Genomic DNA, 21,685 nt, shown 5'->3' with positions numbered 1-21,685 from the left:
TATGCATAAAATAAAACAAACCTGTGAAAATGTTGCCTTATCAATTGGTCATCAAATTTGCAAGTGAATAATGAAAGAAAGACACCCTTGTTCCATTACTTTGTTTGCTTTCAGATTCATCATAAAAAGGCTTCAGCTAGAGTCTATAATTATTTGAGTGAGAAATAACCTCTTCCTCAAAAACTATGTAACTTCAGAGGGAGCCGTTTTTCACAATGTTTAATACTATCAACAGCTCTCCAATGCTCTTTACCTAGTAGGTTATTATGTAACAATTGTTTTGAGTAATTTCTAATAGTGTCCAGTGCTTTTAAAACTGAACTTAATGTGTATTTTTAAAAGAGGAATTTGTATAGTGTCTTGCTTTGAAACACAAGTGCCAGAGGCCCATCTTTTCAACAGTGTCACATTTTTCCTGATCCCATCAAAATCGACGGAACTATGTGTTTGTTAATGTCGATTCGCTTTTACTCCCCGACAACACAATACAAGACAATCCCATTGAGCATGATGTTAAAGGCAGTGAACACAATCAGTAATTGTCAAAGACCAGTATTTTCATTTGGTGTATCCCAACTAACATTTTGCATGAAATAACAAATCTGTGAAATTGTGGGGGGGGGGGGGGGGGGGGCTGCGAGAAATAGGGTTTTGCTCGGGGCCCTGTCAGTGAAGTTTCATTTATTGGAGTTTGACAGTTCCCCATGCATGTCTATTTCAACAGAAAGGCATAGAATTCTTTATCAATAGTTTTTGTCTCACAGCATTTTTTATATAATAATCCCACAGTAGCCTTTGGAGATTCCCTCTTTTGCCATTTTTCTAGCATGTAGAAAACCTGAGCCCATTGGTCGTATTTGTTGTCTTCTTTAATTTTGTAAATATCTCCTCCAGACATACCCAGATTTATAGCTAGCTCATTCCATGGTCCAAGATTGTGAGCAAGTTTAATAAGTTGCTCTGTTGTCACAATAGCTGTTTCATGTCTTGGTGTTTGTTGCACAGTCTCAACTGGGATGGCGTAACAAGCTGCTGACGAAAAATAATTGAGAGAATTAGAACTCAAAAGATCTTTTTTTCTTTTGTGACTGGTGTCACAGCTAATCTAATGCTAGAGATTTGTTTGCAGTCAGAAACTCTCCACATGGCCTATAAGCTGCTGAAAGAATGACAGCAGGCCTGGAAATTCATCTTTGAGAAGGCCACTTTCAGTTGCATAGGGAACCTCCATTGAAAAAATCTTTTTAAAAGGCTACGGGGAACTTTTGAAGGGGCACCAAGGCCAATGGACCCTTTTCATGAAATATGCTAATTACATTCACGCATGCGTACAGACCCTGTTGGATGGCAAACGCCATAGAGTTGTGCACTAAGTAGACGCACAATCGTGTCTGCGTCACGCAGCCATTAGCCATGTACAAAACAGCGCGATGTTCCCTCGTTTTTGCCAACCAAAATGTTAGTGCGCACGCGCTATGTGCAATTTACATATTTCATTAAAAGGGTCCATTGAGCAGGGGCAACAGAACGGCCACCGTTGCCTTTGTACAATTCCAAGCCTATGATGGTAACTAGCTGTGGTAAGACATCAGTCTTCAATTCACCACAAAAGACTGTATTGAATATGACATTACCATTAAAATACCTGTCGCACAACATGGCATCTGTGAGCTCTGAAAGCAGATTTCACTTATCTTTATATTCCAGTACGCACTAATCCTCCCAACCAGTTGCTCAAACCAGAGTGTGATAATAGGCTATACCCTACATGTACTCCCATTTATTATATATTGCACTCTGCGTATTGCGAGTGTCAACGCGCCATGCTCCGCATATGGTCAGTGCAAAAATTAAATTCTAAACATTGCACGTGCATGCTGTTCGCCACGAAACAATGCTTTAATGAAGTTTTAAATTAAGTTTATTTGTTTGTTTGTTTCTTTCTTTATGGACGAGGTTGACCTTATGAGACTGGAAGAAAAATTCGAAAACAATAGCGTGTCTTCATCCCATATCCTTCGGCCTTGTTGGATATGGGACGCAGAAGCCCGATATTTTTTTCTATGTTTCACAAGTGTGTGTGAGATAACATATATATTAACTCACCATTATTCTTTTTATATCGCTCAATAACTTCCGTAACATCCGGTCGTTTCTCTTGATAAATCTCCAACAACTCATCCAGAGATCTGCCAGCCTCCTGCCAACTATATAAAGCCTCCTCAGTAGGGTGCCTCATGGAATGAACTTTCCTTATTTCACCTTGTGACTGCCCAAGCTCTATCAGCATGAGACGCCAGTCAGCATCTACAGCACTGTCGGGATCTAGAACGTTCCCTAAATCTCCCACAAATTTGGCAGAAAATTTTCTCTTATTTGTTGGCTGTAAGAAAGAGAACATTTGAGGCAATTAGGTTGGCGATAATACAAATAAGAAATGCATAGGAAACTACAGCTTGTAGCTGGACAAGTTACAGCTCACTGTGATTTCTTATTTAATTGCACCAAACTGCTACAGATGGTATGTTTCCAATGGGCACTGTGTAGTCATAAAGGGCTTTTAGCAAACTGGTAATCATGGGTGATGACTGGAATAGTTACCAAAGCCTTTCACAAATACTATTGGTCTCATTGTTTCAAGGGTCTCTTCCCACAGCCTTGACAGTTATTTTTGGAGTTGCTCCCAGTTAGTAAAATCTCGAATTGCACAACCCAAGAATGGGTGATCTTCTGGAAAATACTATGTGAATTGACCAATGGTAGCATTTGAGACTTCCCTAGGTATCATAAATATTCAGTACTCTTCAGCAATAGACCAATCAAAGATTGGTCTGGCGTCGCTGACCAGCAGATCTTTAGGGTATATATCGTGTCACACAGAGGACCAAAAAGAGATTTCTGAATCAATGAGTCTTTTGAATCAATTACCAAAAGCTTTATAGAGACAGTCTTCACAGCCACATCTCGGGCTGGTGGTAGCACATCAGCCCGGGCATGGTGCCGATAAGAGTTTCTGTGATGTAGGAGGAGTTTAAAGTTGATGCTGAAAGTGTTCAGGGGTCTTTTCCGGTCTGTTACCGGGTCTGTTACCTGGTCTTTTGCCAGTCTGTACGGGTCTGTTTGAGTTACGTCTTTTGGTACAAGTTCCAGTTGCCACTGCTTTGAGGCGCTGTATTATTTTGTGAGAGTGAGTCGCCAATAAAGTTGCCGAACACTAAATCTCCTGTTGAACTTTTTTTGTGTGCTTCCGTAGTCGTTTTAGTACACTAAAAAGAGCCCAATGCTAGCAGCATTAAAACTGTACGTCAAGATCTAACGACGACACAAGTAACATTTAAAAATACTCATGGATTATAATATCAGGAGACATAGATGACATACCTGTGATGCAAAACATCCCCCTGTACTGGTTGGAACCATTGAGCTTGGAACCCGCTCTACAGCTAGTACAAGAGAATAGTAACAATAAATAATTTTATTTATTTATTTATTTTAATTCTTCGGACAAAAAAAAAGCAAAACAATAAAACAAGCACAGGCCGTCCAGGGAAGGGCAAAAGTCCAAAAACTGTCATCAAAAAACATGTGCCCTCCCAGACCTAGCTCATAAAAAATACACATTATATACTATACATTAAACATTCTAAAATGTTACATTAAACATTCTAAAATTGCAGTAAAAGTAATTATAACACGTGTAGTGTATTTCGCGTGGGATGGTAGACAATAATCCACACACTGTGCAAAGGAGCTGCCATACTGGAAAAACGTTTTATTAACTATACCTGGGAATGCAGGTCATGGTGTGACCTTTGACATGAGCTGTATGCAAAGTAGACAGTACTTAATATTTATGAGCTGGGTGTAACCAAGTGGGCCAAAGCAAATATATCACAACACGGTCACCTGGGATGAATTAATATAGGCTAGTGATCGCGCGTGCGTGTTTTGCGGGAATAGTACCAGAGCGGGCAATAGTCTTTGAATATAGTGCCCGCTGTAACAGCGCTCTTTCTTGACTTGAGCCGTGAACAATACTACAAAACTCCTTTTTCTGTCCTTATTTGACATTATTTAAGACCGAGCTGTGTTATAAAACACATATTGACTGGCATAATTCGGTAACTAGTGTACTTCTATTCCCCCTCGGGCCTGTGAGTGACCAGAAGAGGGGCCTAGGAAATTAGGTCGCTCTTCTGGTCACTCAAAGTCCCTCGTGGGAATTGACATAAACTAGTCCAGTCATGTGTTTAATGGTGGCTTCTTATAGCGTGCATATCCGTCACTCATCCAGTGACGCTCATACAAGATACAATATGTGGTACTACATTTGAGTTATGAGACCTACTCCATTACATCGCACATGTAATGGTTTACAAGGTGCTGTGTAACCCCTTCTCTTTTCGCTAAGTGCACAGTATATATGTACTTATATGTGCGTTACACAACACACGGGACCAACAGCTTTATGTCCCATCCAAAGGACGAAGCATCATTGTTAAGTGTCTTGCTTAAGGACACAGGTATCATGCCTGGGACTCAAATGAACACTCTGCTGATCAGAAATACCACAGTTTGAATCCGGTGCTCTTAACCTCTAGGCCATGACATGCCGCCACCACAAATTTCCACACTCAGGTGTGGATTTGTTTTTTGCACTGACCCGATTAAAAAACATGAAATTTTTTGTAAAGAGCGACAGATTCAAGTTCTGGTGTTTGATCAGCAGAGTGTGGGTTCGAATCCCAGTCGTGACACTCGCTACGTAAAATTGGGGAGGTAGTGCTTTCTGCTCTATCTGCCAGGCTTCGGATTGATGATACCCAAGCCTACATCCGTATGGACTGTAAAAGGGGTAACCCTGTTTCAGCCCTAGGAGTAGGTGGCAACTGCCTCTGGAAAAAATAGTTGTAGCCCACACCTTGAAGTGGCCTTCAGGCCTTGTGTGTCTGGTGATTTGCATACATAAAAAAAAAAAATATTGCCAAACCAAAACTTTGTTAGGTGTTTTTCAGTTGTCTATAAAACTTAAATAAAGGAGCTTGCATTTCTCAAGGGCAATTCATTTTGGTAAACTCTTTAGTGTGCTGTAGTCTTCAATCAAAGTTTTAAATTCGGCAGGACGATTACCTAAGGTTAAAGAAATGGAACCCACAAGATTGCTAACAACAGAAGAATTATCTGACTGCAGTTTTCACAATCTAAGAAAATATCAGTATCGATACCTTCGTAATGAACTAAATCAACTGAAATGTTCATGAAAATAAGGGTAGAGCTAAATTTCTACTAACCAGTGAATCGTTGCTGAGGTTGGTGAGAAGTTGTCTGATTTGTTTGGGAATCAGGTTGATCAGATGTTGCAGCTGTAGAGGAGCTTTCAGTGGTCAAATCTGTTTGTGGGTAGTTGAAAAAAAAGCATTCACTTAGTTTTTTGCAAAAGTGAAGTTGCATTTGCTGCATGTATTAAAGTAAAGACCAAATGACCAGGATCCCTTACAAAAAAGTCTTATCTATAGACGAAATACTTATAGAATCCTATGGATTATGGATTCCTGTAGAATTCCGATAGATTTTTCGTCACTTCTTTGATTCCTATAAGATTCCTATAAAATTCTTATAGTTTTTTTTTGTAAGCAAGGGATGAAAATAAAAACATCCAGTCATGCCAGTTCCTAATAAACAAAGAATAAAACAGGCACAAATTTGAACACGCATTGAGCTCCTGTAAACCAACCAAAACAAGTGAAGGTACTAAAATGACTGGATGGCAAAAAAAGCTAAAGGACGTAAGATTGCTGGTTTATTAACAAAGCTGTGTCCGAACTGACATCTTTCGCTGTGGCTAGGCTAAATTGATAAAAAGGTTTGTTGTTCAACAGCAGTCTCTTCATCATGGATAGAACATAAAGCCATTTGTTGTGTTGCGCACGTACAAAATTCCCAGTGCACTTATCAAAAAGAGCAAGGGGTTCGCCCATGGTGTTCCTGGTTTGATTGGCTGCATATTGCGCCACATCACCTTGTAAACCATTACAGGGTTCTATGTAAAAGGAGTAGGTCCAATAATTCCAACATAGTCCCATATACCTTGCATGTAAATACTGAATGTTAAAGCGCCTTGAGCGTCACTGAGTGACTGGTATGCACACTTTATTAGAAGCCATGGTTATTATTATTCAATAATAACTGTCTAATCTTTAAGATAAAAATATGGCACTAGTCAGTTGAGGATCATGCATTGACTGTATCAATAAGATAATAAAAAAAGTAACAATAATAGCGGCTTCTTATATAGGGCTCATATTTCCATCACTCAGTGAAGCTCAAGGCGCTTCATCATGCAGTATTTTCCAGCAAGGTATATTGGACTATGTTTGAATTATGAGACCTACATAGCACCATGAAATGACTTACAAGGTGCTGTGGCACAATATACTGCCTATCAAACCAGGAACATCGGGGTGTAGGACACCAACAAAAAGTACCGAACCATGCAGGTTGACTTGACAGTTGGCCTGTACTTTATATACTTACCAGAGGTATCACTTTGTGCTGCACTTCTTTGGTGGACATCTACAGTAACCAAGGAACCTGAATGGGAAGATCCAGTACCAACATTACCTGCATATAATATCAAACATACAACTTTGATATTGCAAAAGAAAAACTTTGACCACAATGAAAATAGAAACAACCAGTTCAGCACACATTTGAACTAAATCGTAATGAACTAAATCAACTGAAATGTTCATGAAAATAAGGGTAGAGCTATTAAATTTCTAATTACCAGTTAATTGTTGCTGAGGTTGGTGAGAAGTTGTCTGATTTGTTCGGGAATCAGGTTGATCAGATGTGGCAGCTGTAGAGGAGCTTTCAGTGGTCAAATCTGTTTGTGGGTAGTTGAAGAAAAAGCATTCACTTAGTTTTTTGCAAAAGTGAAGTTGCATTTGCTGCATGTATTAAAGTAAAGACCAAATGACCAGGATCCCTTACAAAAAGTCCTATCTATACCTACGAAATACCTACAGAATCCTATGGATTATGGATGCCTATAGAATTCCTATAGATTTTTCGTCACTTCTTTGATCCCTATAAGTTTCCTATAAAATTCCTAAAAGTTTTTTTGTAAGCAAGGGATGAAAATAAAAACATCCAGTCATGCCAGTTCCTAATAAACAAAGAATAAAACAGGCACAAATTTGAACACGCATTGAGCTCCTGTAAACCAACCAAATCAAGTGAAGGAACTTAAATGACTGAATGCCAAAAAAAGCTAAAGGACTTAAGATTGCTGGTTTATTAACAAAGCTGTGTCCGAACTGACATCTTTCGCTGTGGCTAGGCTAAATTGATAAAAAGGTTTGTTGTTCAACAGCAGTCTCTTCATCATGGATAGAACATAAAGCCATTTGTTGTGTTGCGCACGTACAAAATTCCCTGTGCACTTATCAAAAAGAGAAAAGGGTTCGCCCAGGTGTTCCTGGTTTGATTGGCTGCATATTGCGCCACATCACCTTGTAAACCATTACAGGGTTCTATGTAAAAGGAGTAGGTCCAATAATTCCAACATAGTCCCATATACCTTGCATGTAAATACTGAATGTTAAAGCGCCTTGAGCGTCACTGAGTGACTGGTATGCACACTTTATTAGAAGCCATGGTTATTATTATTCAATAATAACTGTCTAATCTTTAAGATAAAAATATGGCACTAGCCAGTTGAGGATCATGCATTGACTGTATCAATAAGATAATAAAAAAAGTAACAATAATAGTGGCTTCTTATATAGGGCTCATATTTCCATCACTCAGTGACCCTCGGGGCGCTTCATCATGCAGTATTTTACCTGCAAGGTATATTGGACTATGTTTGAATTATGAGACCTACATAGCACCATGAAATGACTTACAAGGTGCTGTGGCACAATATACTGCCTATCAAACCAGGAACATCGGGGTGTAGGACACCAACAAAAAGTACCGAACCATGCAGGTTGACTTGACAGTTGGCCTGTACTTTATATACTTACCAGAGGTATCACTTTGTGCTGCACTTCTTTGGTGGACATCTACAGTAACCAAGGAAACTGACTGAGAAGATCCAGTACCAACATTACCTGCATATAATATCAAACATACAACTTTGATATTGCAAAAGAAAAACTTTGACCACAATGAAAATAGAAACAACCAGTTCAGCACACATTTGAACACAAATTAGCTCTTGTAAACAAAGATGCTATGGCGCAATATGCTGCCAATCAAACCAGGAACACTTGGGCAAACCTCTTCTCTTTTCAATATTTAGAAAGTACTGGGTTCTTTTATGTGTGCTACTTCACACAGGGGACCAACGACTTTACGTCTAATCCGAAGGACAAAGCATAATGAATAAGTGTCTTGCTTAAGGACACAGGTGTCATGACTGGGACTCGAACCCCCACTCTGCTGAACAGGAACACCAGAGCTCGAGGCCACTAAAAGAGGTCACGACACGCCAAAGGAAGTAATAATAATAACAACATTTATTTCATACTGACTCATCAGGGTAATGATACAGATATGTTAATGATAACAGGTAGTTAATTGAACAGTAAACTGGACTATTGAAACATAGTAACAGAGTAGATGAAAATGGAGCCAGCATGGTAGGACAAAAGCTAATTACCACCTAATTTAAATATGCAAATTAGGTCACTTCTGGCTTGAAACTCTTGTCCGATTTTGGATAGGTCATCAATAACCAACCAATAAACAAGAATCAACAATAAAACAAACTTTTGCAGTTTGTGTAACTCGACATGCCTAAATCTAAACAAAGCAGATGAAAATGGAGCCAGCATGGTAGGACAAAGTGAAGCAGATAAGAAATGCTTTAGTACTTTTCATTTTTGAACAGACAACCACGGGGTCATATATAACACAACATTACACATCACACACGCAGATCAAAATATAAGACCGAAAGTTGAAACCAGACAAAGTAAAATAACTATAAGTAACTCCTGATTACTCACTTGGTGGTGGCAGCAGTGGATCATTTTCATTGCTCCGTTCCGGAGGTGCAGTTGGATGAACAGTCTGATTAGACCCAGAGGGATTATTTGCTGGCTGATTGTCCACGTCTGTAAAGATTTAGAAATGGTGGAATATAGTCAGTCAAACATTTGTGGATGCCTGGTTCATGTCCTTCCTGCAATTGTTGACGTAACAAATTCGCAACAAATAATTCGCAACAGTTGACTTGAGCTCAACCCATACGAACATTCACTGCAAAAACAGCCATGTGTATGACGTCAAAATTTGTTTTGCATTCATATTGGCAGGAAGTATGAACAGTGATTTAAAGGCAGTGGACACTATTGGTAATTACTCAAAATAATTATTGGCATGAAACCTTTCTTGGTGACAAGTAATGTGGAGAGGTTGATGGTATAAAACATTGTGAGAAACGGCTCCCTCTGAAGTGCCATAGTTTTCGAGAAAGAAGTAATTTTCCACGAATTTGATTTCGAGACCTCAGATTTAGAACTTGAGGTCTCGAAATCAACCATCTATTAACGCACACAACTTCGTGTGACAAGGGTTATTTTTCTTTCATTATTATCTCGCAAGTTCAATGACCGATTGAACTCGAATTTTCACAGGTTTGTTATTTTATGCACATGTTGCGATACACCAACTGTGAAGGCTAGTCTTTGACAATTACCAATAAGAAGCCACTATACTTATTATTATTAAATAGTACCTGTCTAATCTTTAAGATGAAAAATTGCACTAGCAAGTGAGGACCTTCCCTAAGCATTGACTGTATCAATAAGATAATATCAAAAGTAATAATAATAGTGACTTCTCATATAACGCTCATATATCCATCACTCAGTGACCCTCAAGGCACTTCATCATGCAGTATTTTACCTGCAAGGTATGTGGGACTATGTTTGAACTATGAGACCTACTCCTTTTTACATAGCACCATGTAATGGTTTACAAGGTGATGTGGCGCAATATACAGCCAATCAAACCAGGAACATCGGGGTGTAGTAGGACATAGTGTTTTGTGTCCAACAAAAAGTACGGAACCCTTTAAATGCAGAGGTAAGACCGAAAGTTGAGACCAGACAAAGTAAAATAACTATAAGTAAATCCTGATTACTCACTTGGTGGTGGCAGCAGTGGATCATTTTCATTGCTCCGTTCTGGAGGTGCAGTTGGATGAACAGTCTGATTAGACCCAGAGGGATTACTTGCTGGCTGACTGTTCACGTCTGTAAAGATTTAGAAATGGTGGAAAATAGTCAGTCAAACATTTGTGGATGCCTGGTTCATGTACTTCCTGCAATTGTTGACGTAACAAATTCAAAACAAATAATTTGCCACAGTTGACTTGAGCTCAACTCATGCGAACATTCAGTGCAAAAACAGCCATGTGCTGTCAAAATTTGCTTTGCATTCATATTGGCAGGAAGTATGAACAGTGTTTTAAAGGCAGACACTATTGGTAATTAATCAAAATATTTATTAGCATAAAACCTTACTTGGTAACAAGTAATGGGGAGAGGTTGATAGTATACAACACTGTGAGAAACAGCTCCCTCTGAAGTAACCCAGTTTTCGAGAAAGAAGTAATTTTCAACGAATTTGATTTTGAGACCTCAAAATTAGATGAGGTCTCGAAATCAACTTGCATCTGAAAGCCTCAACTTCATGTGACAAGGTTGTTTTTTCTTTCATTATTAACTCATAACTTCGGAGACCAATCAAGCTCAAATTTTCACAGGTTTGTTATTTTATGTATATGTTGAGATACACCAAGTGAGAAGACTGGTCTTTGACAATTACCAATAGTGTCTGCTGTCTTTAAGAAGTGACTGTACTCAATAAGATCAAAAAGTAGCCAAGAAACTGCGGATTACTCACTGGATTGTTGCTGACTGCTTACAGTTTCTTCTGGAGTCTCATTTACAAATTGTACAGATCCTCTTGACTGAATGTTGTTGACTGTAAAGATTGAGAAATGGTGTATATAAAGTCAAACAATTTTGGAGCACTGCTCTAGAATTGCAACGGTATTGGGTTCGAGTCCCACCCGAGTAATATACCTGTGGGGATTTTTTTCACAGAACTCGGGAAAGTACTGAGTATACAATACTGAACACATCAATATCAGTGTATGGGTAAAACAATTACTTGAACAGACTGTTCTCCAATTTTGAAAATTAAAGGTTAACTAGAGGGGGAGGGGGGCTGCTGTGCGAGCTTGAAGCCTTCATGGGCTGAAAATGTTTGATCGTTACTGCTCTGAGTTAATTTCTATCTATTGGGGAAAAAAATCAACCTAAAATTACTCTTTTTAATATAGGATAACTTTGTGCTAAAAATTGCCACAGTTGCTACTAATATTTCCTAAACACTATTCAAATAAGGACCTTCATTTCAGACCAACAACTGAAGTACATGTACCCGCTACCTACCGTTCGATGAGCCACCACAACAATCTGCAATTAAAGACAAAAATTTAAATCAGACCCTCAAGATATGAAGCTTTGCATCGGATCTAGATTAAGTTGATGTGAAACAAATAGTAAATAAAACTTTTTGAAAGAAGTGTCGATTCATGCAGAACTTTAATTTAACCAGTCAACACGGATTAAACAAAATAATGAATTAATTTATGCCCACTAAGCGTTAAAAACTGCAAACTTGAAATTAGTTTTACTTATTTCTCATCAAATATGACATATCAGACAGAAATACTTCAAGGGATGTTGTCTACTATCATCAACATTAGACCATGTAATTTTTATCTGTGACCTTAGACAATTTGTTTTCTTACCAAGTTTGCAACGTGCCTTTAGTAATCAAAAACTTTCAAATAAAATATAAAACAAAAAAAAAGGTTTTAAATACTTAAAAACTGTTCTTAAGTTAAAAATGGGAAGTAGCTGAAAGACATGTTTACATGGCAGGAATATTTGAGGTCAACCAGTGGGTGATATGTGTACTACATGTATGCACAGTGCATACACCCCGCACATGTACACTCACTTACCCTTGCCCCTTAAAAGGAGATAAATTAGGTAGTGGAAATCATGCTTCAAATCTCCCTTTTTAGACTGCCGGCAATGTTTACTAAATAAATTTCAATGTTCTTTCTTCGCTTGAATTCACGGGTGGAATATTTGAGAAAGTTACAAAAATCTTGAAGATTGTACTTACGACAACTAAGACAATGGATGTTCAACATCGATTGTTTTACTGAAACAAAACATACCAAAGCATTTGTTTTATTTTATTTGATGACAGCATTATATGGAGTGATTTTATTATCTTAAATTCAAAATATATCTCGGGTTTAACTGGACATCCTGCCTTAATAAGGGAATCAATGTGTGGTGAAGAGGTTTTCAACTTGTGGTTTAATCCCAACAAGGCCTGGTTCTTGACAATTTTACCAAGATGAAGTCGAGGTAAATTATAAAGAACCAGGGGCCGATTTCACAAAGCAATAAAGTTCATCGCAAGACAAATTTTCAGTATTACCCTAGTGATTTGTATTGTGACATCACACTTTACTTAGCAACTACGATTGATTTGCAGTTACGATCAATCAATAGATCTTTGTGAAATCGGCCACAGGCCTTAGTGAGATTTAACCACTAGTTGAAAACAGATTCAAAACACTGTGATTCCCATTCATAAATAACTTTTCGGTCAAAAACATCATCACTTTTTGGTCAAAAAGTAAAATTAATGCAAATTCTTTTAATAAATAAATGATTTCTTTCAACACAACTCCCCTCCAGCTATGAAACGGTAAAGCCTCTGCCGCCTTCGGGTAAACAACTCCTTATAAGGGAATGCTGTGCGCATAGCGCGTGATGTGGCACAACTGTTTCAGCTGTTGCTCTCGACCAATAGGAATGAAGAAACTGTCTTATAAGAACAGGTGCAAGGTCGCGTGTCATGCCCATTAATGAACACTTTTTATCGGTCATAAACAAAGGTTTATACACACCCACGTGACGCGCTCTACACCAATAGGAATAGCGAAACTGTCTGAGGTATTTATGAGCATAATATAATAAAAAGGAAGCATGTATGCTCTTACACAGGGTACCACAGCAGTTTACAAGAAACAGAACAAGCCTTTATGTGGTAAAACATAACAAGCGTTTGTGTGAAACAGAAACAAACAGATTGTGTCTTTTAGTATAGCTTGCTCTTTGCCTCTCCATCAAAAGATACTAAAAATGAAAATATGGCTTCTTCGCCTATCTTTAGTGAAGGAGCTTTGTACATTAAATGTTTATTCATAAATACCTCAGACAGTTTCGCTATTGCTATTGGTGGAGAGCGCGTCATGTAGGTGTGTATAAACCTTTGTTTATGACCAGAAAAATGTGTGTTGAAACATGGGCGCGACACGCGAGCTTGCACCTGTTCTTGTAAGACAGTTTCTTCATACCTATTGGTCGAGAGCAACGGCTGAAACAGTTGCGCCACGATACGTGCGACGCGCACAGCATTCCCTTATAAGGAGTTGTTTACCTGAGGGTGGCGGAGGGCTTTACAGTTTCATAGCTGGAGGGGTGTTGTGTTGAAAGAAATCATTGACCAATTATTTTACTTTTTGACCAAAAGTGTTGCTGTTTTTGACCGAAAAGGTATTTATGAATGGGAATCAAAGTGTGTTGAATTGGTTATCAACTAGTGGTTTAAACCCGCCGAGGCCTGGTTCTAGATAATTTACCTCGACTTTGTCTCGGTAAAATTATCAAGAACCAGGCCTCATTGGGATTAAACTACTAGTTGAAAACCTCTTCACCAGATTCCCTTAGTAAAGGTTGGAAAAAAAACTTGCGTACTACTGCCAACCGGCGCACCCCAGCAATAAAACTCAGTAAGAAAATAAATAAATAAAAAGTTCTGATCTGGAAACATAGGTTAATTTAATTGTACTTTCTGTACATACTCTGCCAGCCTGGTTGCACATTAGCAGATATTACAAGAGATATATCACTAATGCAATTAATGTATTAACAACATTGACAAAATTGATAAAATGTCAAAGGCCAGTATGCACACAATATGTTAACCAAATTATACCAGTCTGTGAAAGTTTCAGCTCAATCGGTCATCCAAGTCTTTTTCAAGGTGTTCAATTGGTTTTTCACCATGACTGTATTTTTTTACCACTCAATTTGTGCACAGATCTGTGAATATTGTTATTTTCAATCTATTGTTTAGTACAAAACTGACAAATTTACACACATGGGAATGGTGAAGAAACAGTAACGGCTTAAAGGGCGGATCTAGGAGCTCTAAAATGGAGGAGACAAAAAATACCCAAGGGTCAGCGCCAGCACAACGCAACATGACACAATTTGCAAAATAAATTAATTTTTGCATTTTCAATTTACCCTTTCATATAGTCTGATTGCTCAAGTTAAAAGTTAACAAAGAAACAGGTAGTAATTTAAAAATGTCTCAATAGCAATACAGGTCTGGATGCGCACAGTTTGGACAGGCATAACATGACAATCCTTCACATTGAGGTATTCTTCCACAACTTCCATGATGCTTACCTGTTTCTGGAGATTCTGAACCTTCTTGAGACGTCCCTTTACACCAATTGACTCCCCTCCAGAAATTGTTGTCTCCACAGCAACATCTCCCTTTAAAAAAACAATTCAGCAAGTCATCAAAGAAAGGTTGACGTGTGACATCAGCAAGGCTAGAATTATGAGACAATTTTTACTTACATTGTAAGTCACAGTCCTTCTTTAAATAGTTTTTAAAATATGTATTTTTTTAACTATTGAAATGCGCATCTGTACATATTTTTTATGAAACTTGCACATAATAAATGAACAAATTTTTACTTAAAAGTATTAGCCCTACCATGTAGATGAAAAATTCACTTACATAATGCTATACAGATGCCAATTAGTACACCGAGACCAATACTCCCTCCGGCTGCAATACCAATGCCCCCACCAAATGTAATTTGTACAGTCATCACTTTACGGTTAGACAACACAACATGAACAGTGATGCTCCCCCAAAGTAGAAGGTAAACCCTGTAAACATAAAGTAATGGAGATTGATATAACATTGTAAATAATCTTCGCTAGTTAGTTACTTTTTTCCACCTCTTCCCACCCTTGATTTTGTCATTTGTGTTTCCATTTTCTTGTGGTCTCTTCAATCCCCCTATTCATTGTTTTTCTGTATGCATTCTAACCCCATTCATGTATTTCCATTTCACTGCTTATAGACGATGTGACCTCTGACGTCACACGAAAACCATAACATGATTCGCGCGCATACCGCCGGGCAAAACCTTTGTGTTTTGGCAGCCAGCTAGAAAGTGTACGCAATCTTACTGTGACTGCGCAACTCAGTGCCCGGCGAAACATGACGTATAGAGTGTTTTGTCAACAGAGGGCGGTTTGAATGTAAACATAGGTCACATCGTCTATAAATATTTCACTTATTTAACTTAGTTACCTGTTCATGTTCTTGTCTTTTAGCCTTAAGAAAGACTCTGCTAGGGTCGGAACGTCAGGCCATTAACTATTTTTTGCATAATTTTAATTATTTACAATGTTAAAACATGGTACAGAATTGAACAAAACGGAAACAATATTTAGTACATAAAATTAGTGTCTGTTTTGTAAACATTGTTTATTGTCTGTCTTTGTTTTGAATAAGGGAATAAAAGGGTAGCTTCGAGTTCTTTCACGGCTGTTTAAAACAGGCATGGTCGAATTGCCAAGTGATAAAGGCCCGAGCCGAAGATAAAGGCCCGAGCCTTCATCAAACGGCAATTCGACCCTGCAAGGTTTTAAACGGCTGTGAAAGAACTAGAAGCTACCCTTTTATTCCCATTCATAAATGCCTTTTTGGTTAAAAGGCGTTAAAAAATACAATTATAGACACTTTAACAATTGAAAATTCAAGTTTGAAATATTGTTTTCACTCCGCGTGATAATTTTGCGCGCCCGACACGCGGAAGCCAGCTTGTTATAAACACTGGTCATTATCAAAGGTTTATACACCCCCATGTGACGCGCTCTCCACCAATAGGAATAGCAAAACTGTCTGAGGTATTTATGAATGCATATTTATACAGGCCGGATACTTCAAGAAGGCAATGAATCCATCCTGGTCATGGTGCTACAGTAGAAGTTCACTATTTCCTCATAGAGTGCCCTTTAATCAAGGAGAAAATGCCTTGGTGCCCTTCCTCTTTCACAAACGAAGCATACAGGTCTCTACTTATCAAATTACTATTGTGTCAAAAAGCGAACATGAGTGTGAGTGGAATAGCATGCAAGTAAAGACCCACATGGGGCCAACTATCCTGATCATCCTAAAACAAGAAACTCACAAACAATGTCAAATCCAGCCAGCCAAACTGAACGATCAACCAATGTATTCCATTCATACACAACTTATGTTTACTTCATGTGTTGTAACACTCATCCATACGATAATGACAATGTACACACAACACTACTACAGACACAGGGTCATAGCATCTACCCATGACACTGACACACACAACACATAATCCCTACAGGAAAACACTCTAATTCAACATTTTCACAGACGGAAATCTCTCTTTATATCTAATCCATATAAAAATGAACCAGAATTATTACAAGACTATTGTGTTTACTTTGAGCACTCTTACAAAGCAGTGCATTAGTACGGAATATATGAAAATCAGAGATTTTACAGTGATATTAGAACGTGTGTTACCTGTTCCACTCTATGCATGTTCACAGGCGGTGAGGTGAAAGGTCACTTCCTCAATGCCTGCCAAAATGGAACGTGTAGTTGGGGTTGGAATACAAGCAGATATTTTATAAGTGAATACAACTTTTTTCAAGCACCAATAACCTGTATTATTAATTTACAGAGAAGCATAAAGGCACTGGACACTATTAGTAATTACTCAAAACATAGAGTAAGGAGCTCTGTCCTTACTCTATGCTCAAAATAATTATTAGCATGAAAACTTACTTGGTACCTGGCAATGGAGAGTTGTTGATATTATAAAACATTGTGAGAAACAGCTCCCTCTGAAATAAGTAGTTTTTGAGAAAGAGGTAATTTCTCACTCCATAATAAAACACTTCATCCCCCCAGGCCTGAAGCCTTTTATTTTAGGCATCTGAATTGTGCAACAACGGTATTTTCCCTCTCATTATTCTCCTGCAACTTTGATAACCAATTGAGTCTAGCACTCTAGTTTCACAGATTTTTTTATTTGATGCATAATATGTTTGGATACACCAAGTGAGAATACTTAGTCTTTGACAATTACCAAAGGTGTTATGGTTGCCCTTAACAAGAAATCTATGAAAAAAGGGTTGGTTCGTTAGTTTTTTTTATTTATCTTTTCTTCTTTTTTGCAAAAACAAATAACAACAAAATACTACAATTAGATGATTCCCAATTTCAGGTAGGGCTTTTGGAAATAATTACATCGCCCAACATAATTAATTCATATAATACAGATAAATAAATCAACAAACAAATTTGCTTATCAATCATTTTCAAGAAACCTCTTTGTACCACAGTACCACACGCAAAAGTACTATTAACAGGCCAAGGCTGAATTTCATAGAGCTGCTTAAGCTGAAAAGACTCCTTAAAACATTTTTTTCTGCTAAGCACAACTTAGTAGGACATGAGCTACAAATTGAACAAGATTCTCCAAGACACTCGATCCTGGGGTGGTCCTTTTCTTCAGCTGTGCCACGCATCTGGAACTCTCTACTACTTTATCTTAGATCTTGTCGATGTACCACAAAATTCTTCTAAAAAATTAATCTTATGTCACTAATTTTTGTGTGCCTGTTTCTTTCGTTTTGTTATGGTTTGACTGCGCCTTGAAGACTCTGCAGGGTGGATATGTGCTCATTACACGTCTTTATTATTATTATTATTATTATTATTATTATTATTATTAGAATAATGACATGAGCAGGTAGAAGGTACTTGTGTAGAATGAATTTCAGCTCACAAATACAGAGATAGGTCAAATTGCATAGAACTGCTAAAGGTACATCTTTTATTAAACATCATACATATTTTATTTGATGACTACAATACCTTAAAGGCAGTGGACACTATTGGTAATTGTCAAAAACTAGTCTTTACAGTTGGTGTATCTCAACATATGCATAAAATAAAAAACCTGTGAAAATTTGAGCTCAATCGGTCATCGAAGTTGCGAGATATTAATGAAAGAAAAAACACCCTTGTCGCACCATGGTCACACGAAGTTGTGTGCTTTCAGACGCTTGATTTCGAGACCTCAATATCTAAACTTGAGGTCTCGAAATCAAATTTGATGAAAATTACTTCTTTCTCGAAAACTATGTCACTTCAGAGGGAGCTGTTTCGCACAATCTTTTATACTATCAATCTCTCCCCATTACTCGTAATCAAGAAAGGTTTTATGATAATAATTATTTTGAGTAATTACCAATAGTGTCCACTGCCTTTAAGACAGACACTTAAATTTGTTTTTCAGCAGGAATAAAACAAGATAAAATTACACTTACCAGTTCCATGACTATGTCTCGTTTATACTTAACCAAAATAAGATGTGAATAATGAATGTCACACTACTGGATAACGACGCACTTGGTATCCGGTACACTTGGTACACAGAGCTGTGTACCAAGTAGTGATGTTTGCAATGTGTACTGTTGAGATGAGCTCACAATTGTTGATGGGTTTCCAAGAGTGAACTCAGAAACCAGTAGTTAAGGCTGGTAAGCTTTCTGCAATAAAAACAAAATATGAATCAACACAAAAGGCTCATTATGAAAACAATTAATATGTTAACATTTTAGGAAGCATTGGAACTTTTTAATGTTGCTGTCAATTCTGCAAAGTTGTAAATGGAAGGGGGTTCGTGATGGTGGCATAGTTAACTTAAAGGAACAAAACACAATTGTATAGGGGAAAAAATGTAATTTAAGATCACAGATTTACTCCAAACTTACAAGGTCTAAAATGAAAGTAGAAAACATCCCTTGAAATATTTCTGTCATATTTGATGAGTTATAAATTAAACTAATTTCCCGTTTGGAGTTTATCGCTCAGCGAGCGTTTTCTTTCTTCAATTTTTTGTAATTGATGTCAAACAAAATGTGTATTCTTTTTTTTAGTATTTTCCCCTGATTTAGGTGGTCGATTGGTCTCAAACTTCTACAGGTTTGTCAGTGGATATATAGTGGATTTCATAAGTGCTTACACTGCCAGCAACTGTTTTGTTAGCAAAAACCAACTCTGTAATGTTCCTTTAAATTTTAAATTAATTAGTCGCTTATTTCTATTTTATATTTTTTTTAAAGATCATTAACCCAGCAGACAGCCACTAAGTTCATTTATAAGCTTACATGTCCACACAGTTGGTATAAATGGCTATTTCAAACCTCATTGCCACCTTTTTATCCCCTTATTTATAATTATGAATACCTCATAAAGGAATGCAACTTTTGCAGTTGCCGGAACTTCACGGCTAAATTTGACCTGTACTTGTCCATAGCCTCAGGAGTAATGATCCTGATAACGTTCCCCATTAGCTCAAGGTTTTGACAAAAAAGAAAGCATTGTACAAATAAATTGGAGAGTCATTTATTTATAAATGACTCTCCAATTTATTTGTACAATGCTTTCTTTGTTCTTGCATTTTAATTATTTAACTTCACGATCAATTGATCATTAACCTTAATGCTATGACAGAAAGTTTATTGCAAAATGTCATCAGATAATTCTGGAACTAACTCCCGACATAGCTTTAAAAAAAAAATGCAGAAAGTACATCCACACACTATGAACAGTTTGATTCTGATGCAAAAACATTAGTAAATTGCCTGTTGTTTTTACCCTAGCAGAATCTTTCTCGAAGACTAAAAAGACTCTACTACTAGGGTCGAAATGTCACGCAACTAACAGTTGCAACAATAGTTCCTTAGCAGTTTGCAACAGCTAATTTTATTTTCCTTGTTTGATTCTGAATCAGGCCTGATGAAAGACACAGTGTCTGATTTCTTTCAGAACTATTCTTCAAATTGTTGTCACATTTTTTTAAACAAGAAATGGCGTACAAACTGTACTGCAATGTGAGTCACCTTTTGAAATGACGTTATTACACTGCCAGAAACTGTTTTGTTAGCAAAACCCATCCTGTAAAATGTTCCTTTAAAAAAGCTGAAGCCTCCTCAAGACATTTCTTTTTCCCCAACCATCCTAGTTTGTTTGTTTTTCTTTTGTTGTCATAGTCTCATGTAAGGCGCTCTGTTCTCCGTAGAGCGCTATATAAATGCTTTATATTATTATTATTATTATTATTATTATTATTATTATTATTATTATTATTATTATTATTATTATTATTATTATTATTATTATTATTATTATTATTATTATTATTATTATTATTATTATTATTATTATTATTATTATTATTATTATTATTATTATTATTATTATTATTATTATTATTATTATTATTATTATTATTATTATTAGACTAGATGACATCTCCATGACACCAGTGTACTGCCATATCTCATGCATTGAGTATCACACAGCTACTCCATATAAAAACTGGAAGGATTTTAAACCAGTCAAAGTGAGTCAATGATCAACACAGAAACTAAACTCACCTCAATAAGCCATTTTTTGTGTGTTAAATTTGAATTTTGTCTAGTACATAATGACATGCTTCATCACTAATTACCGCTTAAATTTGAATTCCTCAGACTGTAGAGACAGTTACTATGTCACATGATTCGGGGCAAGTGTTTGCGTAATTACAGAAGAGACAGTGAACACCCATACACATATCTGAATGGATGTGTATGTCACAATGGTACCAGGGTTTGCTCATCTGGAGGTTGCTATACAAAAGCTCGCCCCGAACCATTTGACGTAGCAACTGTCTCTATGGTCTGAGGAATTCAGATGTAAGCGGGGACTAAAGCAAGTCATTGTACCAGACACTTTTCAAATCTTACTTGGCTTATTTGGGATTGCTCTCTGAAAAAAACGAATATTCTCTGCTGATACATTACTGCTGTATTTCCTTGAAAAGAATCCACGCAGTTTTAAAACTCCGACTGGCTCTGCTGATCTTTATTGCAACATCTAATAATTAATCTCACCAAATGAGCTACTTACCTTTGCTGGTTTTCGTACTCAGGGGTAAGTGTTTGTATTTTCTTTTCTTCAGATCTGTATGTCATTCACTTCTTCTCTGCATCTCAAAGAAATGTTTCTACCTTCAGCATTATAAAACAGAAAATTTAAACGTCATTTTTTTAACAGAAGATTTTATTTTATTTTATTTATTTAACAAAAACAGGTAAGCTCTAACATTTTATATGCGCTTTGGATCTCAGTAAATTTTTAAAGGAGGTTTTTAATGTGGTTTTAAAAATAATAATACTTTTAATTGAACATTACTATAGCGCCATGTCTGTCACTAATGACATTCCTGGCGGACAAAAAGGTTTTTGAAAAGTGTTTGAGGTAAATTTTGAATTCTTTGACAAAAGATTAAACAATTTTTTTTTACAAAACAGTTAAAACTGTAATAATAAATGATATAGGGCTATGCTTTATTTCTAGATTTTTATCAAGGCTTTACAGA

At 37.0% G+C, this 21,685-nt stretch overlaps 1 protein-coding gene across 7 annotated transcripts; it reads right to left on the bottom strand.

Annotated features, from left to right (window-relative positions):
• Window positions 1–627: 627 nt before the first annotated feature.
• LOC117292302 lies at window positions 628–21,312 on the bottom strand. Of its 7 annotated transcripts, none has more exons than XM_033774313.1 (16): window positions 21,214–21,312; window positions 18,585–18,806; window positions 14,929–15,083; window positions 14,589–14,678; window positions 12,220–12,258; window positions 11,475–11,498; window positions 10,921–11,001; window positions 10,161–10,268; window positions 9,018–9,125; window positions 8,031–8,117; window positions 6,788–6,886; window positions 6,535–6,621; window positions 5,292–5,390; window positions 3,382–3,443; window positions 2,107–2,383; window positions 628–1,032 (listed from the first exon to the last, which is right to left on the bottom strand). In XM_033774313.1, the coding sequence occupies exons 3-16, from the start codon at window positions 15,020–15,022 to the stop codon at window positions 713–715; spliced, it is 1,575 nt and encodes a 524-aa protein (XP_033630204.1). In that variant the 5' UTR covers window positions 15,023–15,083; window positions 18,585–18,806; window positions 21,214–21,312; the 3' UTR covers window positions 628–712. The 7 variants fall into 7 exon arrangements, with proteins under 7 accessions (XP_033630204.1, XP_033630206.1, XP_033630207.1 ...); XM_033774315.1 differs by having other exon boundaries at window positions 628–1,029; XM_033774316.1 differs by having other exon boundaries at window positions 6,535–6,591.
• Window positions 21,313–21,685: the final 373 nt, after the last annotated feature.

Source organism: Asterias rubens, chromosome 7, assembly GCF_902459465.1.
Source record: "Asterias rubens chromosome 7, eAstRub1.3, whole genome shotgun sequence".
In the NCBI taxonomy this organism is placed as follows: Eukaryota; Metazoa; Echinodermata; class Asteroidea; order Forcipulatida; family Asteriidae; genus Asterias; species Asterias rubens.
Note: the sequence above shows the minus strand (reverse complement) of the source record. Positions and strands in the feature narration are given on the sequence as shown.

Bases quoted from the DNA above. Each gene is read 5' to 3' on its own strand.
- LOC117292302 (XM_033774313.1), bottom strand. From the start codon at position 15,022: ATGACTGTACAAATTACATTTGGTGGGGGCATTGGTATTGCAGCCGGA. The intron at 6,887-8,030 runs GTAAGTATATAA...ACCCACAAACAG, and splicing joins AGCACAAAGTGATACCTCTG to ATTTGACCACTGAAAGCTCC. The intron at 3,444-5,291 runs GTTAGTAGAAAT...CTCTTGTACTAG, and splicing joins ACCTCAGCAACGATTCACTG to CTGTAGAGCGGGTTCCAAGC.